Source organism: Sinocyclocheilus anshuiensis, unplaced genomic scaffold, assembly GCF_001515605.1.
Source record: "Sinocyclocheilus anshuiensis isolate Anshui unplaced genomic scaffold, SAMN03320099.WGS_v1.1 scaffold411, whole genome shotgun sequence".
NCBI classification, from domain to species: Eukaryota; Metazoa; Chordata; class Actinopteri; order Cypriniformes; family Cyprinidae; genus Sinocyclocheilus; species Sinocyclocheilus anshuiensis.
Genome location: NW_015549608.1, coordinates 242,693 through 259,681, shown reverse-complemented (window position 1 = coordinate 259,681; position 16,989 = coordinate 242,693). Strand labels below are relative to the sequence as shown.

The 16,989-nt window shown below is 33.3% G+C and overlaps 2 protein-coding genes across 2 annotated transcripts in view; both read left to right on the top strand.

The window, feature by feature from the left end:
- brd9 (bromodomain containing 9) overlaps nt 1-4,542 on the top strand; it is a 23,869-nt gene extending 19,327 nt beyond the window's left edge. Inside the window, exon 17 of the mRNA XM_016447918.1 lies at nt 4,346-4,542. Within this exon, the coding sequence (XP_016303404.1) occupies nt 4,346-4,440 (95 nt within the window). The 3' untranslated portion in view covers nt 4,441-4,542. The remainder of the gene's footprint in view (nt 1-4,345) is intronic.
- A 1,251-nt stretch (nt 4,543-5,793) lies between these two features.
- Nucleotides 5,794-16,236, top strand: LOC107659067 (probable palmitoyltransferase ZDHHC11). The gene is made up of 12 exons (XM_016447879.1): nt 5,794-5,819; nt 6,236-6,302; nt 7,582-7,920; nt 8,991-9,169; nt 10,560-10,661; nt 10,913-11,037; nt 12,088-12,243; nt 12,317-12,429; nt 13,822-13,880; nt 14,751-14,814; nt 15,802-15,868; nt 15,945-16,236. Exons 1-12 carry the CDS (start codon nt 5,794-5,796, stop codon nt 16,115-16,117), a joined length of 1,470 nt encoding a protein of 489 aa, XP_016303365.1. The 3' UTR covers nt 16,118-16,236.
- Nucleotides 16,237-16,989: the final 753 nt, after the last annotated feature.

Genomic DNA, 16,989 nt, shown 5'->3' with positions numbered 1-16,989 from the left:
ATGAAAATCTGGAATCTGAGGGTGCAAAAAAATCTAAATATTGAGAAAATCATCTTTAAAGTTGTCCAAATGAAGTTCTTAGCAATGCATATTACTAATCAAAAATTAAGTTTTGATATATTTACGGTAGGGAATTTACAAAATATCTTCATGGAACATGATTTTTGATTAATGATTTTTGGCATAAAAGAAAAATCAATAATTTTGACCCATACAATGTATTGTTGGCTATTGCTACAAATATACCCCAGCGACTTATGACTGCTTTTGTGCTCCAGGGTCACATATAGTCTGATATAGTGAGAATATGAAGTAAACATAAAATACAGCAATTTGGTGCAGATGCTGATATTTATATAATGAAATTCTGATGCTTGTAAATCAATGAGATCTTTATAAAAGTAGAGCAGATACTTACACATAAAATATATAAATATCAGTCATCGCTCTGTATTTCCAGTAATAAGATGAAATTGAAATTATCCAAATATACAGTATAATGCAATGCAATCCAATGATGATGAGAGATGAACAAACAAACGATCCTCAAAAGATCCTGATGATCATATTTGATGATCATATATTTCATATTTTCTAAAAAAAAAAAAAAAGATCTGGAAATATGACTAACAATATCAAAGTTATTCTTGTGTTTACTTGATAAAAATCAGTAAAGCAGAAAGACACGTGAAGCTCGAGCTGAAGCTGGACGTTTGTAAAGTTAGACTAAAAGAGATTTTACTTGATAAAAAACTCTAAACTATTAATCAGACAACAAAGTTTGATCATGTTGATCATTTAGACACCTTAGAAATCTGCCTATCAATTATGATACAGTAGCTTTTATAGGGTTAAATATAACACAGGTTTCTGACTTTGCTGCAGAAAGTTTATCCAGAGCAATAACATCATGTGTCTGAAGAATATATTGATTATTGTTCACAGAGGAAGAGACTCTTCCTGTAGATTTGAGCTCTTTGGCGAACAAGCTCATACCTGGACTGACGTCGCTGGGCTTTAAAGACGACAGGAGACACAAAGGTAACAGGTTTTCAAACGTGAAGATTATTTTTAGGGTTGTGAATCACATTACTGTCTCTAAAATGCCAGAAGAGTCAGGAATTAAATCAGAATCACAACCAGAATCTTTACGTTCGCGATTCGCGTCTTGGTCTTTGTCTTTGGTTTCAGTGACGTTCTTGAGCAGCGCGTACAACACTCAGACTCTTCAGAACAACTCCGTCTATCCTGATCTACTTCCAGAGGAGATGGACATGCTGTACTCGGCTTACGGAGACGAGACCGGGGTCCAGTGCGCTCTCAGGTGTTTAGATCAAACCTGTCTATCAGCGTTAGTGGACTGCTGCGTTGGACTCAGTTGTGTGATGGGATTTTCTGTGTGTGCTTCAGTCTGCAGGAGTTTGTTAAGGGTTCTGGGAGTTTTACCAAAAGGCTTGTGGATGATTTGCTGGATAAAATGACAGCTGGTGATCATTCGAAGGCTGTCATGCAAATCCGACAGGTATTAAAATTTTTTCTTTTGACAAGATACTTTTTGTGGTCTTTAAACATTCTTAGGATTTTAGCAATATACTATTCTGTTCAAGAGTGTGGGGTCAGTAATGCTTTGTATACTTTTATACAGCGACGACGCATTAAACTGATCAAAAGTGACAGTAAAAACATTTATAATCTTACAAACGATTTCTATCTCAAATAAACGCTGTTCTTTTGAACTTTCTATTCATCAAAGAATCCTGAAAAATAGCATATATCACAGTTCAAAAATATGATGCAGCACAGCTGTTTTCAACATTGATAATAATCAGAAATGTTTCTTGAGCAGCAAATCAGCATATTAGAATGATTTCTGAAGATCATGTGACACTGAAGACTGGAATAATGATGCTGAAAATTCAGCTTTGATCACAGAAATAAATTACAGTTTAACAGATATTCACATAGAAAACAGTTATTTTAAATTATAATAATATTTCACAATTTTTACTGTATTTTGATTAAATGAATGCAGCCTTGGTGAGACTTCATTAAAAGCATTTCAAAATCTTACCGACCCTAAACTTTTGAAAAGGAGTGTGAAATATTGTATTATATAATATATAATAAATGTTTTTGTTTTTCAGAAAAGGAACATGCCGATTGATGACACTAAGTCTAGTTTATGTGACATGCCGGTGAGAATGATATATCTTTTGTGCAATAAGTTTCAAAGTATGACATTGATGACATTTTCTCGATGTTTCTATAGGGAACAGATGGAAGCGGCATAGAAGCTGGTTCAGTGCTGGATTTCATGAGCATGAAGAGCTACCCAGACAATCCTCTAGATATGCTCAACACGTTACGTGAGTCCTATATCACGCGTTTAAACCTCCCGGCTGCACAGGCCTTTGCTCTAGCTGATCATTGGTGTTTTTCTGATCTGCAGGTAAATGTGTGAAGAAGGAGCCGGAGCATGAAGACGGTCATCAGCACTTTGATGACGCAGCCAAACTTCTGCAGGAGTTTCATGACGCAGCGGTGGACCGAGTCGGATCCCGACCGTCATCCAATCTTTCGTCCCTGTCAAACAATTCAGAGAGGGATCCGCACCATTTAGGTACTGAGTCATAGTTATAACGTTATACGTCACAGGCAAAATCGCACATTATTTCAGTTGTTTTGAGGCTTTCTAAAATTAAAACAAAATGAAAGAAAAGTCAAACAGGAAAGTGCCTAACCCTGTAAAGCATGACGTGCATGAAGCATATGAAATGATAGTCAGAAATATCTAATTATTTTAAATGGAACAGTGTATTGAACCTTTAGACAAAATATTTGTTTTAAATCCAAAAAAAAAAAAAGTTTGCATATGTTTTTTTTTGTTGAGTGTCATATTTGATCTGTCAGGCTTTTATGGATCATACAGTATGATATAGTAAGAATATGAAGTAAAAAAGAAAAAAAATGGCTCTTTATTTCAGAGACTCAAACTGAGCAAAAATATGCAATTTGGTGCAGATGCTGATATTTATATGATGAAATCTGATGCTTGTAATGTAAATCGGGTTTAAATCTTTTTATTAAGGTATTCAATTAAACAATCCAATAGTTATTGTTACATACCATTATTTCAGTTATATATATATATATATATATATATATATATATATATACATACATATACATAAAAAACTGAACATACAAGCACAACAAACATTTATGGTACAAAACAAAACAACCCCTTACCTCCCTCCGCACCCTAGGGACTTAAATCATGCCACACTAATGGTGCATGATTACTCAGCCTGCATTATCAAGATATAGGAGAAGAGGAGACCAAATCTTATCAAAGTTATCCAATTTATTTACCAACAGGAATCTATTTTTTTTCCAAATGTAGTACCTTAATAATTTCTTCCAACCAAAGTTTAGCTGATGGGGTTTCTGTCGTTTTCCAAAACCTTAGGATAAGTTTCTTTGCCACAATAAGTCCATAGGACAGCAACTGTTGTTCAGATTTTTTAAGTGACATGATTTTATCAGAAATTCCAAATATCACAAGAAGTGGGTCGGGCTCTAATACACGGTGTAAAATATCTGACAGAGTTTTAAATACTTCAGTCCAGAATGAGATTAACTTAGAACAAAGAACATTACTATGCAAGGGAGTGGCTACATCAGTCTGACATCTGTCACAATATGGAGAGACACCTGGAAAAAGTCAATGTAATTTTCTTGTGCTGTAAATCAGTGAGATCTTTATAACAGTAGAGCAGATGCTGACATAAAATGATCTAAATATCAGTGGTCGCTCTATATCTCCAGTAATAAGATGAGATTGAAATGCTCCAAACATATAATGCAGTGATTGAGAGAAGCTCCTCAGAAGATGTGAGATGTTCTGGAGGCTTGTGAAGATCATTCCTCCGCTGAGGAACAGTGAAAGTAAAGCTTCTGGAAACAAACGCTCCTCAAAAGATCCTGAGGATCAGATTTGAGACTCTAAAACATGATTGATGGAGAATCAAGTAAAGCTGAGCTGCTTCAGTCCAGTAAGTGTTCATCTGGAGATATTACTGCAGTTATTCTGACCTTTACTTGATAGAAATCAGTTAAGATTTGACACGAGAAGCTCCAGCTGAAGCTGAACGTTTGTACAAATACACTAAAAGAGCTTTAAACTATCAATCAGAGACAGAAGACATGAAGCGGATTGTGTGCGACAGCAAAGTTTGATCATTTATAGGCCTCTGTGTATAAAATATGATACAGTAGCTTTACAGGGGTAAAAGAAATCGTAATGTTCTGATATGAACTTCATTTGTTTGTTCACTGTGATCAGGAAGTTCCCCTCATCTTGGAGATCAGACAGAGATGGTTGAGGACCCTTATGAGTTCCTGCAGTCTCCAGAGCCCGGATCCACCGCTAACAGCTGATGTGACTCTCAGACGGACTCGCTGTGATCATGTGCTGTTCTAAAGGACTGGACAGACTCACTGCATCACCTGCTTGTTTTTAAATAAAAGCTCTGTGTCTGATTTCCTCTTTTATATGGTTGTTAAATGCTGTTTTTTTTTTCCTGACCACATGTTTGATCTGCAGTAGTGGTGCATTAAGCTCACGTTGCTTCTCTTTTTTTACCTCGTGAACGTTAGGAAGTAGAACTTCACATCTCCAAAACCCTTTTGTCCAAATATTACTGTGGTTCTCAAATGGTTTTGTTTCAGTAGTCATTTTATACACAGCCCAACAAAGTGACAGAATCGCTTAGTGTGCATAAGTAAAAACGAAATGCCTTTCAAATAAAACATTGACATTTATTACACAATTTTGCACAAGGAATGAAATAAAGATCTAAAGTCATTACTGAGTGACATGAGAAAAATGATTTAAAATTCACAATGTTCACTTTATTGTGGCAAGTTTATTTTTCATGCACAATAGGAATTCAAAGTGCTTTGCATAAAAAGGATTTCATAAGGGATGCATAAGAAAAAACATAAAATGCAAGTTTATTTAAAATTGAAAAATGTTGCATTGTAATCAGTAGTATGCAGCACAGTGCGTATTCATTAAATGCACAGCTAAAAGAAAACTAAAAAAATGTGAGTTTATTATTTTATGCATTGCATTAAGATGAAAATGCTTTCATGTTTTCCTGCAATGTGCTGAACTCTCACATGCATTCATGGAGAGCTCTCATTTGCATTTGGCTTTGCATGTCCTAGTGGTCACTAGGTAACAGTTAAGATCTCCCAGCCCTGAGAACTTCCATGTTCTGTAGTTCTATTGCAATCACGTTGTTTCCGTATCAAATTACAGTGGTTCACATTTTTAGAAGTTGTAATTCCACTTTCATGATTCAGTTTGCTGTTAAATGTTTTCACATTTCTTTGCGTTGATTTGTTGTTTATATGCGCTTAAAAAAATAGTGTAATGTCAAATGAAGTATGAGAAAAGCGCGATCGCGTTTCAGCTTCGCCTGAATAGCAAATTTTGGCGTTTAATAATCATGAGCTGTAACCAGGCGAAGTGCAGCGTGATTTATTAATATTCATGAGCCGCCGCTCGCTATTGGAAGTCTCTGGAGCGTGACGTACGCATGCCCTAATTAATATTCAACAGTTACGCTTTCGCCCTAGTGGTTCATATTTTATCCGCTTGAAGTAAGAGGCGCACCGCCGCTCGCGTCCTATTAATTGACGAATAATGAACATTTTAAGGATCTGATATGCTACATTAGATATTGTAGCGTTAAAATAGGATATTAAACAGCTTCAGACTGGATAATGGCTTTGAAAACGACTCTTCTGCTGTACAGTGGACTGTGAAGGAGATGATGAAGAAATCAATGGATCAGCAAACTGTATCCAAGAGATCCAAATGATCAACAACAGATGTTTTTCCAGAGAAAACTGCTGGAGGCTGTTCAATGACGAATGCAAGTGGCTTTTTATTCATGCAAAATGGATTGATTTAATTTTATTATATTTTCTTAATCCCCTATTGTGTTATTAAAAGTGAAATAAAGAAGCAGCGTGTTTATTCTGTGTGCAAAGGTAATAGTTTGCATGGTTATGCATAACAGAAGAGTTCCTGGTGCATTGGTTTTGTGTGAGTTACTCATTATTAGACTGTTTTCACTAATGTTTGAGTCCCTCAGAGCTTCTTCGGGATGCATTTCTGATGACATTTGCTAGGCAACACAATCTTTCTGTTTGTGTTCAACAGGAAAAGCTCAGCGAAAACCACTGATGTGTGGAATATTTGTACTCTGTCTGAATTCTGCAGCTGTGAGGTACAAAATGAATAATTCTGAAGCTTGAAGACAGAACAAGGAAAACCTGAGGATTGTTTGTGGTTTAAAAACCTGGGCTTTTTGGGAAATGTGGTTGAAGTGTTATTTTAATAGGCTATTATGGTATTACATTTTATTGTAGTATTTATTTATATTTGGAATTAGCTTTCATTTTTATGTTTTTAATATTAGCTTAGGTTTTAGTAATTTTGTTATGTGCTGTAATATTCTGTATATTTATATATAGCTTAAATTAATTTTTAATTTTAAGTTTTAATTTGAGTAATTTTAAACTTAAATATGTTTAGACAAGGCAACATTTCCCATTTTCATGTGTTTTTTTTTTGTGTGTTTTTTTTAGTTTGAGTTTGAGTTTTTGATCTAGTATTTTTATTTTATTCCAACTTTATTTCAGCTTCTAGTTAAAAATAGCAGCACTGGTTGCAAGTCGTTGCTAAGGTGTTCTTGTTGGCCGAGTGATGCTGACTGGTTGATAAAGTTGTTGCTAGGGTGTTGCTAAGGAGTTTCTAAGGTGTTCTAAGAGGTTGCTAGGCAGTTACTAATGTGTTTTAGTGACTTTTTCTGTACTGGTTAGTGGATGGCATTTCTAGATATACGTATTACCACCGTTATATTCAACTATCATGTAAATATATTATATTATATTATAATACAAACTACATAGTTTCATTCAATTTCAGTGTTATTTTAGTATTATTTATGTACCATTGTAGTATTCATTAAAATTTAGAATTAGCTTTTATTTTGATATTTTCAGTTTTCAGTATATAATATAATATAATAAGTCATTGCAAGTTGTTGCTAAGGTGTTCTTGTTGGCTGAGTGATGCTGACTGGTTGATAAGGTGGTTGCTAGGGTGTTGCTAATGTGTTTTAGTGTTGCTAGGCGATAGACAAACATTGGATAATAGGATGAATTGGATTTCATAAGAGAACAGGCAGAAAGCTTTACGCTGTAAAAATGATTTTTCAAAGCTGTAAACGAACCAAAGAGAAAATACTATTTTAGTCTTTCTACTTCAAAATGTCTCACTTGATTTGATGCATACCTTAATTCTTTGTGAAATTCACTAGCAGTTTGTTTCAAAGTGAATCCGGCACCAGATGTTTCTAGGAGCTGCGTTTAGACGTTTTTTTCGGTCTCAGGTTGGTGATTTTGGAAAGAAACTAACTCAAGGTCAATGCTGACAGTAACAGCTTTGTCAAGCCAACATGATGTCAGAGAGTCTTTTAAAATGTGTCATTGTTCTGCTTGAAGAGACTCAGTGAAGAGAACAGTTCTGGTGTTTCCAAACCCTCCAGCTGTATTCATGAGGAGTGTGTGTGTGTGTGTGTGTGTGTGTGTTTGCAGCTGAACTGCTTTGGGCATCACCGCAGACAGACGGCCCCGGCCCCGGCCCCGGCCCCGGCCCCGCAGATCTCCGGCAGCAGGAGCGAGCTGTGCGCTCCGCCGCTTCACTCCAGGATCAACGGCTGGTCTCTGCCTCTGCACGGCTTCCAGCTCCTCGCCTGGCTCGTCTACAGCTTCATGGCCATCGTCGGCTTCGGCATCTACCTTCCTCTTCTCCCGGCGCCGTGGAGCTTCGCAGCGTACGCCGTATCCTTTACAAACAATCCACAAAAACAGAAACGTTTATGTTAAAAAAATCATATGGACAGTGAGTCATGCCAACACATTTTTGTTCCATTACTTTAACTCATCAAAATCATTTTCAGTTTCAACTAGACAAAAAAAGATTTTTAATTATACTTTTTAAGTTGAATTAACTTGTTTTTACAGAGCACCAGCAATGTTCACATTCGGTTCTGCCATAAACATCCAGTTATACTAAGCAGAAGACCACAATGCACTGGGAAACTAGAATTATTTATGTACTATTGAAGTATTTATTAATAGTTTGAATTAACTTGTTTTGTTTTGTTTATAATATTTTAATTTTTATTTTAGTAATTTTGTTATGTGCGTTTGTCATTTTTCTTAGATTTTTATATATCTATTTTGTTTTAGTTAATTTATAATTATTTTTATATTATTTTATTTTATATATATATATATATATATATAATAACTACACTTACATCCGTTTCTTTCCATTTCAGTGTTGTTTTAGGATTATTTATATACTGTTGTAATTTCATTAATATTTTTTATAGCTTTTATTTTTATATTTTTTCTTTATTATATATATATATATATATATATATTTATTTATTATATTTTTCACGTTAATTTTAGTTTTAGTTTTCATTCAGTTCTGCCTTAAAAATCCAGTTATACTAAGCAGAAGTGTGTCACATTGCATTGCCAAAATAATGAGGGTTTCCCGAGCACTTGGTCTGTTCAAAAATATAATAAATAGCCAAAATTCCTGTTGCATTGTCTCGACTGATTGCATGCAAACCCAAACATAGCCGAGAACACGACCGGTTCGTCCAGTTCATGAACAGATGACTCTTATTTTCAAATGAATCAGTAAAAACGACTCATTTGAATCAGTCTAAGGAACAAGCAGGCTTCGTCAGCACACAGACAGCACTTAACAGCGTGAGCTAAATTCCAGGTTGACGTCAGCAGCAGCAGATAATTGGAGGATGTAGTCCTCTCATACAGTCGAGCTGACAGTGAGTCAAACGAACTGTTGTTGAACCTTCACACCTCATGTGTAGTTGATCGGCGCGGTGTTTGTTCTGCATTTGGTGACTCACGTGGCGGCGGTGACCATCGACCCGGCGGATCTGAGCGTTCGGAGGAGGAAGGATTACTCCAGCCCCATGCCTGTGTTTGACAACACCAAACATCAGCACGTCATCCACAATCTGCACTGCACGCTGTGTGAGGTGGACGTGTACGTACAAAAACATCTCATATTTACTGAAACACTATCGGAAAAAAATAGATCAAAGTTGAAGAAAAATTAGAATTACAATTTGCTTCCTGCTTCCTTTTAATTCATGAGTGTAAATTGGAATGACTGAAAAAGGTTTCTGTGTTGGTTAGTGAGATGGCATTACTAGATATATTGCCACCCTTACTTTCAAATATAAATATCATCTAATAACATATAATAATATATTATATTATATTATATTATATTATATTATATTATATTATATTATATTGGATATTGGAATATAATACAATATAATATAAAGTCGTTGCTAAGGTGTTCTTGTTGGCCGAGTGATGCTGACTGGTTGATAAAGTTGTTGCTAGGGTGTTGCTAAGGGGTTTCTAGGCAGTTACTAATGTGTTTTAGTGACTTTTTCTGTACTGGTTAGTGGATGGCATTTCTAGATTACCACCGTTACTTTCAACTATAATGTAAATATATTATATTATATTGTAATATAATACAAACTACATAGTTTCATTCAATTTCAATGTTATTTTAGTATTATTTATATACCATTGTAGTATTTATTAATAATTTGAATTAGCTTTTATTTTTATATTTTCAGTTTTCAGTATATAATATAACATATAAACTACTCTAAGAGCAGTCTCATTCCATTTCAGTGTTATTTTAGTATTATTTACATACAGTAATAATGTAGTATTTATTAAAACTTTGAATTAGCCTTTATATTTTTGGTTTTCATTTTCATTCCTTTAAAACTTTTAAAGTTCTAGTTATATGATTTTGTCATTTTTATTAATTTTTAAAAAATATTTCTAGATTTGTTTTTGTTTTTATTTATTTTTAATTCTAGTAACTGTATTACTTCTATTTAATCTTTTATTTTAGTTTTTCATCCAATAATACTTTAAATAATAAAAAGTTTAATTATTTTTAGTATTTAGTATTATTTATATACTACTATAGTAATTATAGGTTAATTTTTTTATTTTCAGTTTGCATTTTAAGTTTTAGCAATTTTTTATGGGCTTTTGTCATTTTTAAATATTTCTATTTAGCTTTATTTTTATTTCAGCTTTAGTAATTTTAGTAAGTCAACTTAAATGTTTATTCCACTTAGTTTCTAAGTTTTCTAAGCATTTTTCAGCATATATTTACTGTATATTTTACTTTATTTCAACTTTATTTTAGTGAACAATAACAATGTTCCGTTTTAATTTAATTTTCTTAAATTCGGCATCCTGTTTTCTACCTCAATTCAAAATGTAAGAATTTTTAAATTCTCAGTTCATTTGTGAATGGCACACAGCCCTTATATAGATGTGTTTTTGTCCAGCTAAGCGTTTGCTTTAGTGAATAATCAGCTTCTCCTTCACAGCGCACCTAAAGCCAAACACTGCAGCACCTGCAACAAATGCATCGCAGACTTCGACCATCACTGCAAATGGCTAAACAACTGTGTGGGAGGAAGGAACTACTGGTGAGCAGAAGTGCCATTTGATAACACAAATGTAGAAGCAGCAGGGGCGTAGCCATCATTTCAGAAGTGAGGGGGACAGAAACACTTGCCCGAAAAAGGGCGGGGGACGAATTTACGTGATATTAAAAGTGGGGGGGGGACACGTCCCCCGCGTAATCTACGCCCCTGAGAAGCAGCATTTGCATATTTTTGTTTCTAAAGATGTTTGACAGTGTCTGAATCTTCATATAGTAATGACTGGTTTTTCCCAGGTTTTTTTTCATAACCGTCTCGTCTGCTGTCATTGGGATGTTCCTCCTCATTCTTGTGGTCTTGTTTGTCTTCATCGAGCACTATGTGAACCCCGCTGTCCTGCGCACCGCGCCGCAGTTTCAGAGTAAGACCAGCCGTGTCTCTGGACTCAGTTCAACTCCTCAGCACCTGAAATTAATGTTTTTGTTCATCAATAGAAAACAGCTATTTTAAATTATAATAATATTTCACAATTTTACCGTGTTTTTGATTAAATAAATGCAGCCTTGATGAGCAGAAGAGACCTCTCCTAAAAACATTAAAAACCTTAGAAATGCAACTTCTCATTTTCTATACTGCAAAAATTACTTTGATCTTTTGATACTTTGATATTGATAATCTTGTTTTCTAAAAACAAAAAAAAGTGTATCAAAATTATGCTTAAAACAAGAAAAATCTGCGATTGGTTTAAGTTTGTTTTTCTTACCCCATTGGCAGATACTTATTCTATACTGCAAAAATTACTTTGATCTTTTGATACTTTGATATTGATAATCTTGTTTTCTAAAAACAAAAAAAAAGTGTATCAAAATTATGCTGAAAACAAGAAAAATCTGCGATTGGTTTAAGTTTGTTTTTCTTACCCCATTGGCAGATACTTAAGTCTTGTTTTGCTTAATTTTAAAACATTTTCAGAAAGCAAGAATCTTATACTCATTACATTTCAGTGTTATTTTAGTATTATTTATATTATTATAGTATTTATTCATATTTTGAATTAGCTTTAGTTTTCAGTTTAATTTGTTTTAAAACTTTTGCTTTTGCAAGTGCTTTTGTCATTTTTATTTTATTTTTTAACTATTTCTATTTAGCTTTATTTTTATATTTATTTTATTTAAAAAACAAGAAAAATCTGTGATTGGTTCATTTATTTAAGGTTATTTTTCTTACCCCATTGGCAGATTATTATTTATTTTTTCTGTTTTAAGCATAAACTCACTTTATTTTAATACATATTTCAGTAAGCAAGACTAAATATCTTAAGTCGTGTTGCTTTTCAAGTAAATGTATCTTGATTGGAGAATCTTTAGATATCTGTACAGGAAAACAAAACAAAAATACAGAGTAAGTAATAGATTTTTTTGCAGTGTATAGCTTTAATTTCTCATGTTGTGGTTTGTAATTTCTCTGGCAGCTGTGAAAGGCAACGGCACGTGGCTGGTTTTCCTCCCGGCGGCTCCTTTAGAGACCGGCTCTATTGGTCTGCTGGCGCTGGCCTTCATCACAGTCCTGCTGGCTCTGGCTGCTCTCTTGCTGCTCTGCCACTTACTGTGCTTCCACATTCACTTGTGTGAGTTTGAGCCCAGTGTTATCCACTTCTAAAGGCAGATAGCAGCTTCTGTTCACTCTGTGTCGTGTCTCAGTGTCTCAGGGCATCAGCACTTATGAGTACATCGTCCGGAAGCGTCAGTCGCCGAACCCTAAAGAGAAAGAGCAGGGTCCTCCGGCGCTGCCGTCTAACGGAGCCACCACACAGGTACAGACACAACAATATATCACAGATAGAAAGCAATCAATACAAATCATGCAATGCAGCTACAGCAAAATGCTAGATAACTCCTTTTGCGAGGGGACAAAAATATATAAAATTACTATACAGTTTCATGGATTTCAAGTCATTTTCTTCTCTGTTCAGGTGTGGCCAAAAGTTCATTTTAGGAGCTAAAAGCTAATTCAGAATATTTATAAATAATGCAATCATCAAATTATTAATAAATCATTGCTTTGAAATGATATGTATTGTTAAAAGCACTATACAAATAAACAATTGCATTCAATTTAACTGAATTAAATAATACTAAAATAACACCGCCATGCAAAAATAATTTCTTTGCATGGGGATAAAAAAATCTTTTGTAATAAATTAATTTATTGTTTTTTTAATTGAATTAATTGTAAGATGTTTAACCAAGCTAATTCAATATATTAATAAATACTATAATAGTTTATTAATAAATCAACTTATTATTTATTAAAAATAATCGTTTGTTTATTAAAGATGCATTCAAGCTTAGTATTATTTATAATAATACTGAAGATAATTTCTTGATCGTAATATTTAAAACATGCATTTTCTGAAATGCTGCTTTGAAGCAATATGTATTGTTAAAAGCTCTACAAATAAACGTGAATTGAATTGAATAATTCTAAAATAACACTGAACAGGAACAAAACACTTGCCATGCAAAATAAATAAATTAATACATAACAAAATAAAAGAATAAATACAAATCTTGAAATGTAAATACAGAACACTAAATATCCCTTATGCATGGGGATAAAAAATATTTCAGGTGTGGCCAAAATTTATTTTTATGTTTTTTATCCAAGCTGAAAGCGAATTCAAAATATTAATAAATATTTTAATAGTTAATTTATTAATAAATAACATTATTATTTATTACTAATAATAGTTTGTTTATTAAAGATATATTCATGGCAGTGTTAATTAAGTATTATTTATAATACTGAAAATAATTTCTTGGTTGTAATATTTTTGACATGTGTTTCCTGTTGCTTTGAAATGATATGTATTTTTTGTATTACAAATAAATGTGAATTGAATCATTCTAAAATAACACTGCACAGGAACAAAACACTTGCCATGCAAAAAAAAAAAAAAATAACAAAAGAATGAATCAAAATCTTGCAATGCAAAGACAACAAAACACTAAATAACTGATGCAAAATATGGTTTTATCTTGGATTGCAAGAGATTTTCAGGTGTGGCCAAAAGTTCATTTCATGTTCAATCATCTGATCTCATGGGAATAGAAGGGAAGTTTTCGACTCCTCAGATCAGAACAGGGTCCCACCCATCAACATCATGCACATTTGGACAGTCTTCTGCGTTTTCTCTTCCTCCCAGAGTCTCGGGCCGCTGGAGTCCCCTGTGAACTGTGACACGCCGCTCTCCAGCAGGTCTTGGTAAGCTTTAAGTGTGTTTCAAACAGATAGTTAACCCCTTAACTGTCACCGTCCCACCTGTGGGACGCTTGGCACTCTTTTCTTTGTTGTCCTTTTTCTCTATGAAATCTTTTAGTAATCATCATAAATCATATATCATTGTTAAAGCTTAGAAGCCCAAGATTCATCCTGTGCAAACCATTTTGAAATCGGGCATTGCGTTACCATGTTAATGGTACTTTAAAATCTTTTGGCGGTCTCCTCCCCCTTAGTGGGCGGTGTCAAGTGTCATATTACAAAATGCATTACGCTCTTTTACAATCAAAACTTTTTATAATCTTGACAAAAAACATATCATTGGAAAGGTCTGAGTCTCAGTTATTTTGAGATAGAAGTAATATTGACAGAGAAATCTAGACATTTGTGACAGAAATTTGGATGGCACCCGGTGGCTGTTTGTGGTATAACGCCCTAAATAAAATCTCACAGGAACCTCCATTTTTTTCATATCAACTTCAAATTTGGAACATAACTTATTTAGACATAAGGCTTTAATTTTATACCAATTTTAGAGTAAAACCTGTTATGTCAAATATTTATTATATATAAAATATAATAAAATTAATATAGTGCATTTGCTTTACAGTAAATTTAAACTACCATAACTTTTTGATACTTTAATTTTTTTTTTTTTTTTTGCGATAATCTGCTGATTTTCTTCTTTAAAAAGAGACCAAACTTATGTCTGTATTCATAAAGTGTTCATACATTACAACAATTTGAAGTTTGGATAGCGCACCTGCATGCCTATTTTAAAAAATGGGGGGTGACAGTTTTGGTCAGATCTTTTCTCAGGCAGTCGCTTCAGATGTTCTGCTACTTTTTTCCCAGTACCTTTAAACTGGAAGATAGAGGACCAACATCCGGTGGACTGCCAGAACCCATCTGTGCTGAGGTAATCCTGCTCCAAAACAGAGAGAGCTGCCTATCTCCTATATGTTTAACCACATATTAAAGCATCAGAGAAGAAACAACTAATGCTATATCAAATCAGTGTTGCTACTGTTAACCAACAACTAAAGGCAACACTATTAAAAATGGTTTTTGAAGTAAAGCTGGAAAATAAAATATGAATATTAGATGAAATAAATTAATTTAAAGTGAAAATTAGACATTTTGCCTTGGCAAAACAATATGTAAACTAACACTATTAAAAAACATTTTCAGTAACTGAAGTAAAGCTAAAATAAAATACAATATAAATATTAGATGAAAACTTGCGAAAATGATAAATGTTGCCTTGGCAATTAACAGGAAAAAATGTATTAAATCTAGTATTAAAACTAAACCATTATTAAAATTAAAATAAAATAATGTTACGTTGTTGGTATTTTTGAAATAAAGCTAAAATTAAATAAAATATAAATATTAGATGAAAAAGTTAAACTAAAAAAAAATTAAGCAAAAATTTAAAAATGAAAATAAAATTAAGTACTAAGATTACTAAAACTGAAATAAAATAAATTAATGAACTAATGAAAATTAATAAATTAATTAAATTAAAATAAATAAATAATAGAAATAGAAATAACAAATGACTAAAACCTAAACTAAAATTAAGTGTAAATTATAGAAATAAAAGCTAGTGCAAAATATTAATAAATTACTTTTTGTATTATTGATACATTTTTAATCTTTTAATATTATTATTAAATTAGTATTAATAATAACATAAATACTATTTATTAATAAATTAATGTATTATTTATAATCGTTTATTAAAGATACAATCAATGCAATTTATAATAATACTACAATAGCACTGTATTGAATATACTGTATCTTTTGAACTAGAGAGGTTTGATAATAAATATAATACATTCTGTTCTCAAAAGTATCAATAATAATCATTCAGTGTAATTTCAAATGTACTCATTCACAGATGGAGGAAGTGAATGCAGAGAGACGTCTGGACTACAGCTCTGAATGCCCAGCACAAATGATCCCAGGTAAAGCTGCAGTGTTTTTAGCCATCGGCTGATAACTGCAGCCGCACCTGATTGTGTTTCTGTTTCCTGCTGGTAGGTGAGCCTGTGATGTCACTTCCTGTGCACGGGATAGAGAAGCCTCAAGCCCCGGGACGGAGCAGCATGAAGCCGATCATCCAGGACCCGCTGGGAAGCTCCATCATGGTTCATCAGCAGCTGATGACGGATGCGCAGACGCAGCATTTAGGGTTCAAAGAGCAGATGCCTTGAGTCAAAAACACGCTAGATCAAAACATTTCAATCTGACTGACTTTATGCAGCTTCTGTAAGGACATTTGTGACCCTGGAGCACAAAAGCAGTCTTAAGTCGCTGGGGTATATTTGTAGCAATAGCCAACAATACATTGTATGGGTCAAAATTATAGATTTTTCTTTTATGCCAAAAATCATTAGGATATTAAGTAAAGATCATGTTCCATGAAGATATTTTGTACATTTCTTACCATAAATATATCAAAAGTTAAATTTTGATTCGTAATATGCATTGCTAAGAACTTAATTTGAACAACTTTAAAGGCGATTTTCTCAATATTTAGATTTTTTTGCACCCTCAGATTCCAGATTTTCAAATATCGTCCTATCCTAACAAACCATACATCAATGGAAAGCATTTATTCAGCTTTCAGATGATACATAAACCTCAATTTCAAAAAATTGACCCTTATGACTGCTTTTGTGCTCCAGGGTCACAGATATATAATGAGCGCTGATGAGAAAGAACTAATCTCTGGATTCACAAATTTTATATTAGACTGAATCTTTGAAGGACATTCAGAGTTTAGTTTGAGGCACTTCGTAGCAAGTAAATTGATTTCCAGCACATTTTGTTACAGAATAAACATTTTTACTTTTTTCACCATAAACACATTCAGTACACAGCAAAGTGACTGAAATCTTGAACATTCTACACAATGAAATATGTATGGAAGCCCATTTCTGCTGCGAAATAAAAAATAAAAACGTCATTGCGGCTTTTTATCGTACAATTCTGACTTTTTTTCTCAGAATTGCGAAATGTAAAGTCAGAACTGCGAGATATAAACTTACTATTCTAATATAAAATATAAACATTAGATGAAGAT

What these genes read in the sequence shown, in the direction of transcription:
- LOC107659067 (XM_016447879.1), top strand. Translation starts at nt 5,794, where the DNA reads ATGGCTTTGAAAACGACTCTTCTGCT. An exon ending in TTGAAAACGACTCTTCTGCT is followed by an intron (nt 5,820 to 6,235) that starts GTACAGTGGACT and finishes TGTGTTCAACAG; the next exon opens with GAAAAGCTCAGCGAAAACCA. An exon ending in GGAGCTTCGCAGCGTACGCC is followed by an intron (nt 7,921 to 8,990) that starts GTATCCTTTACA and finishes CCTCATGTGTAG; the next exon opens with TTGATCGGCGCGGTGTTTGT.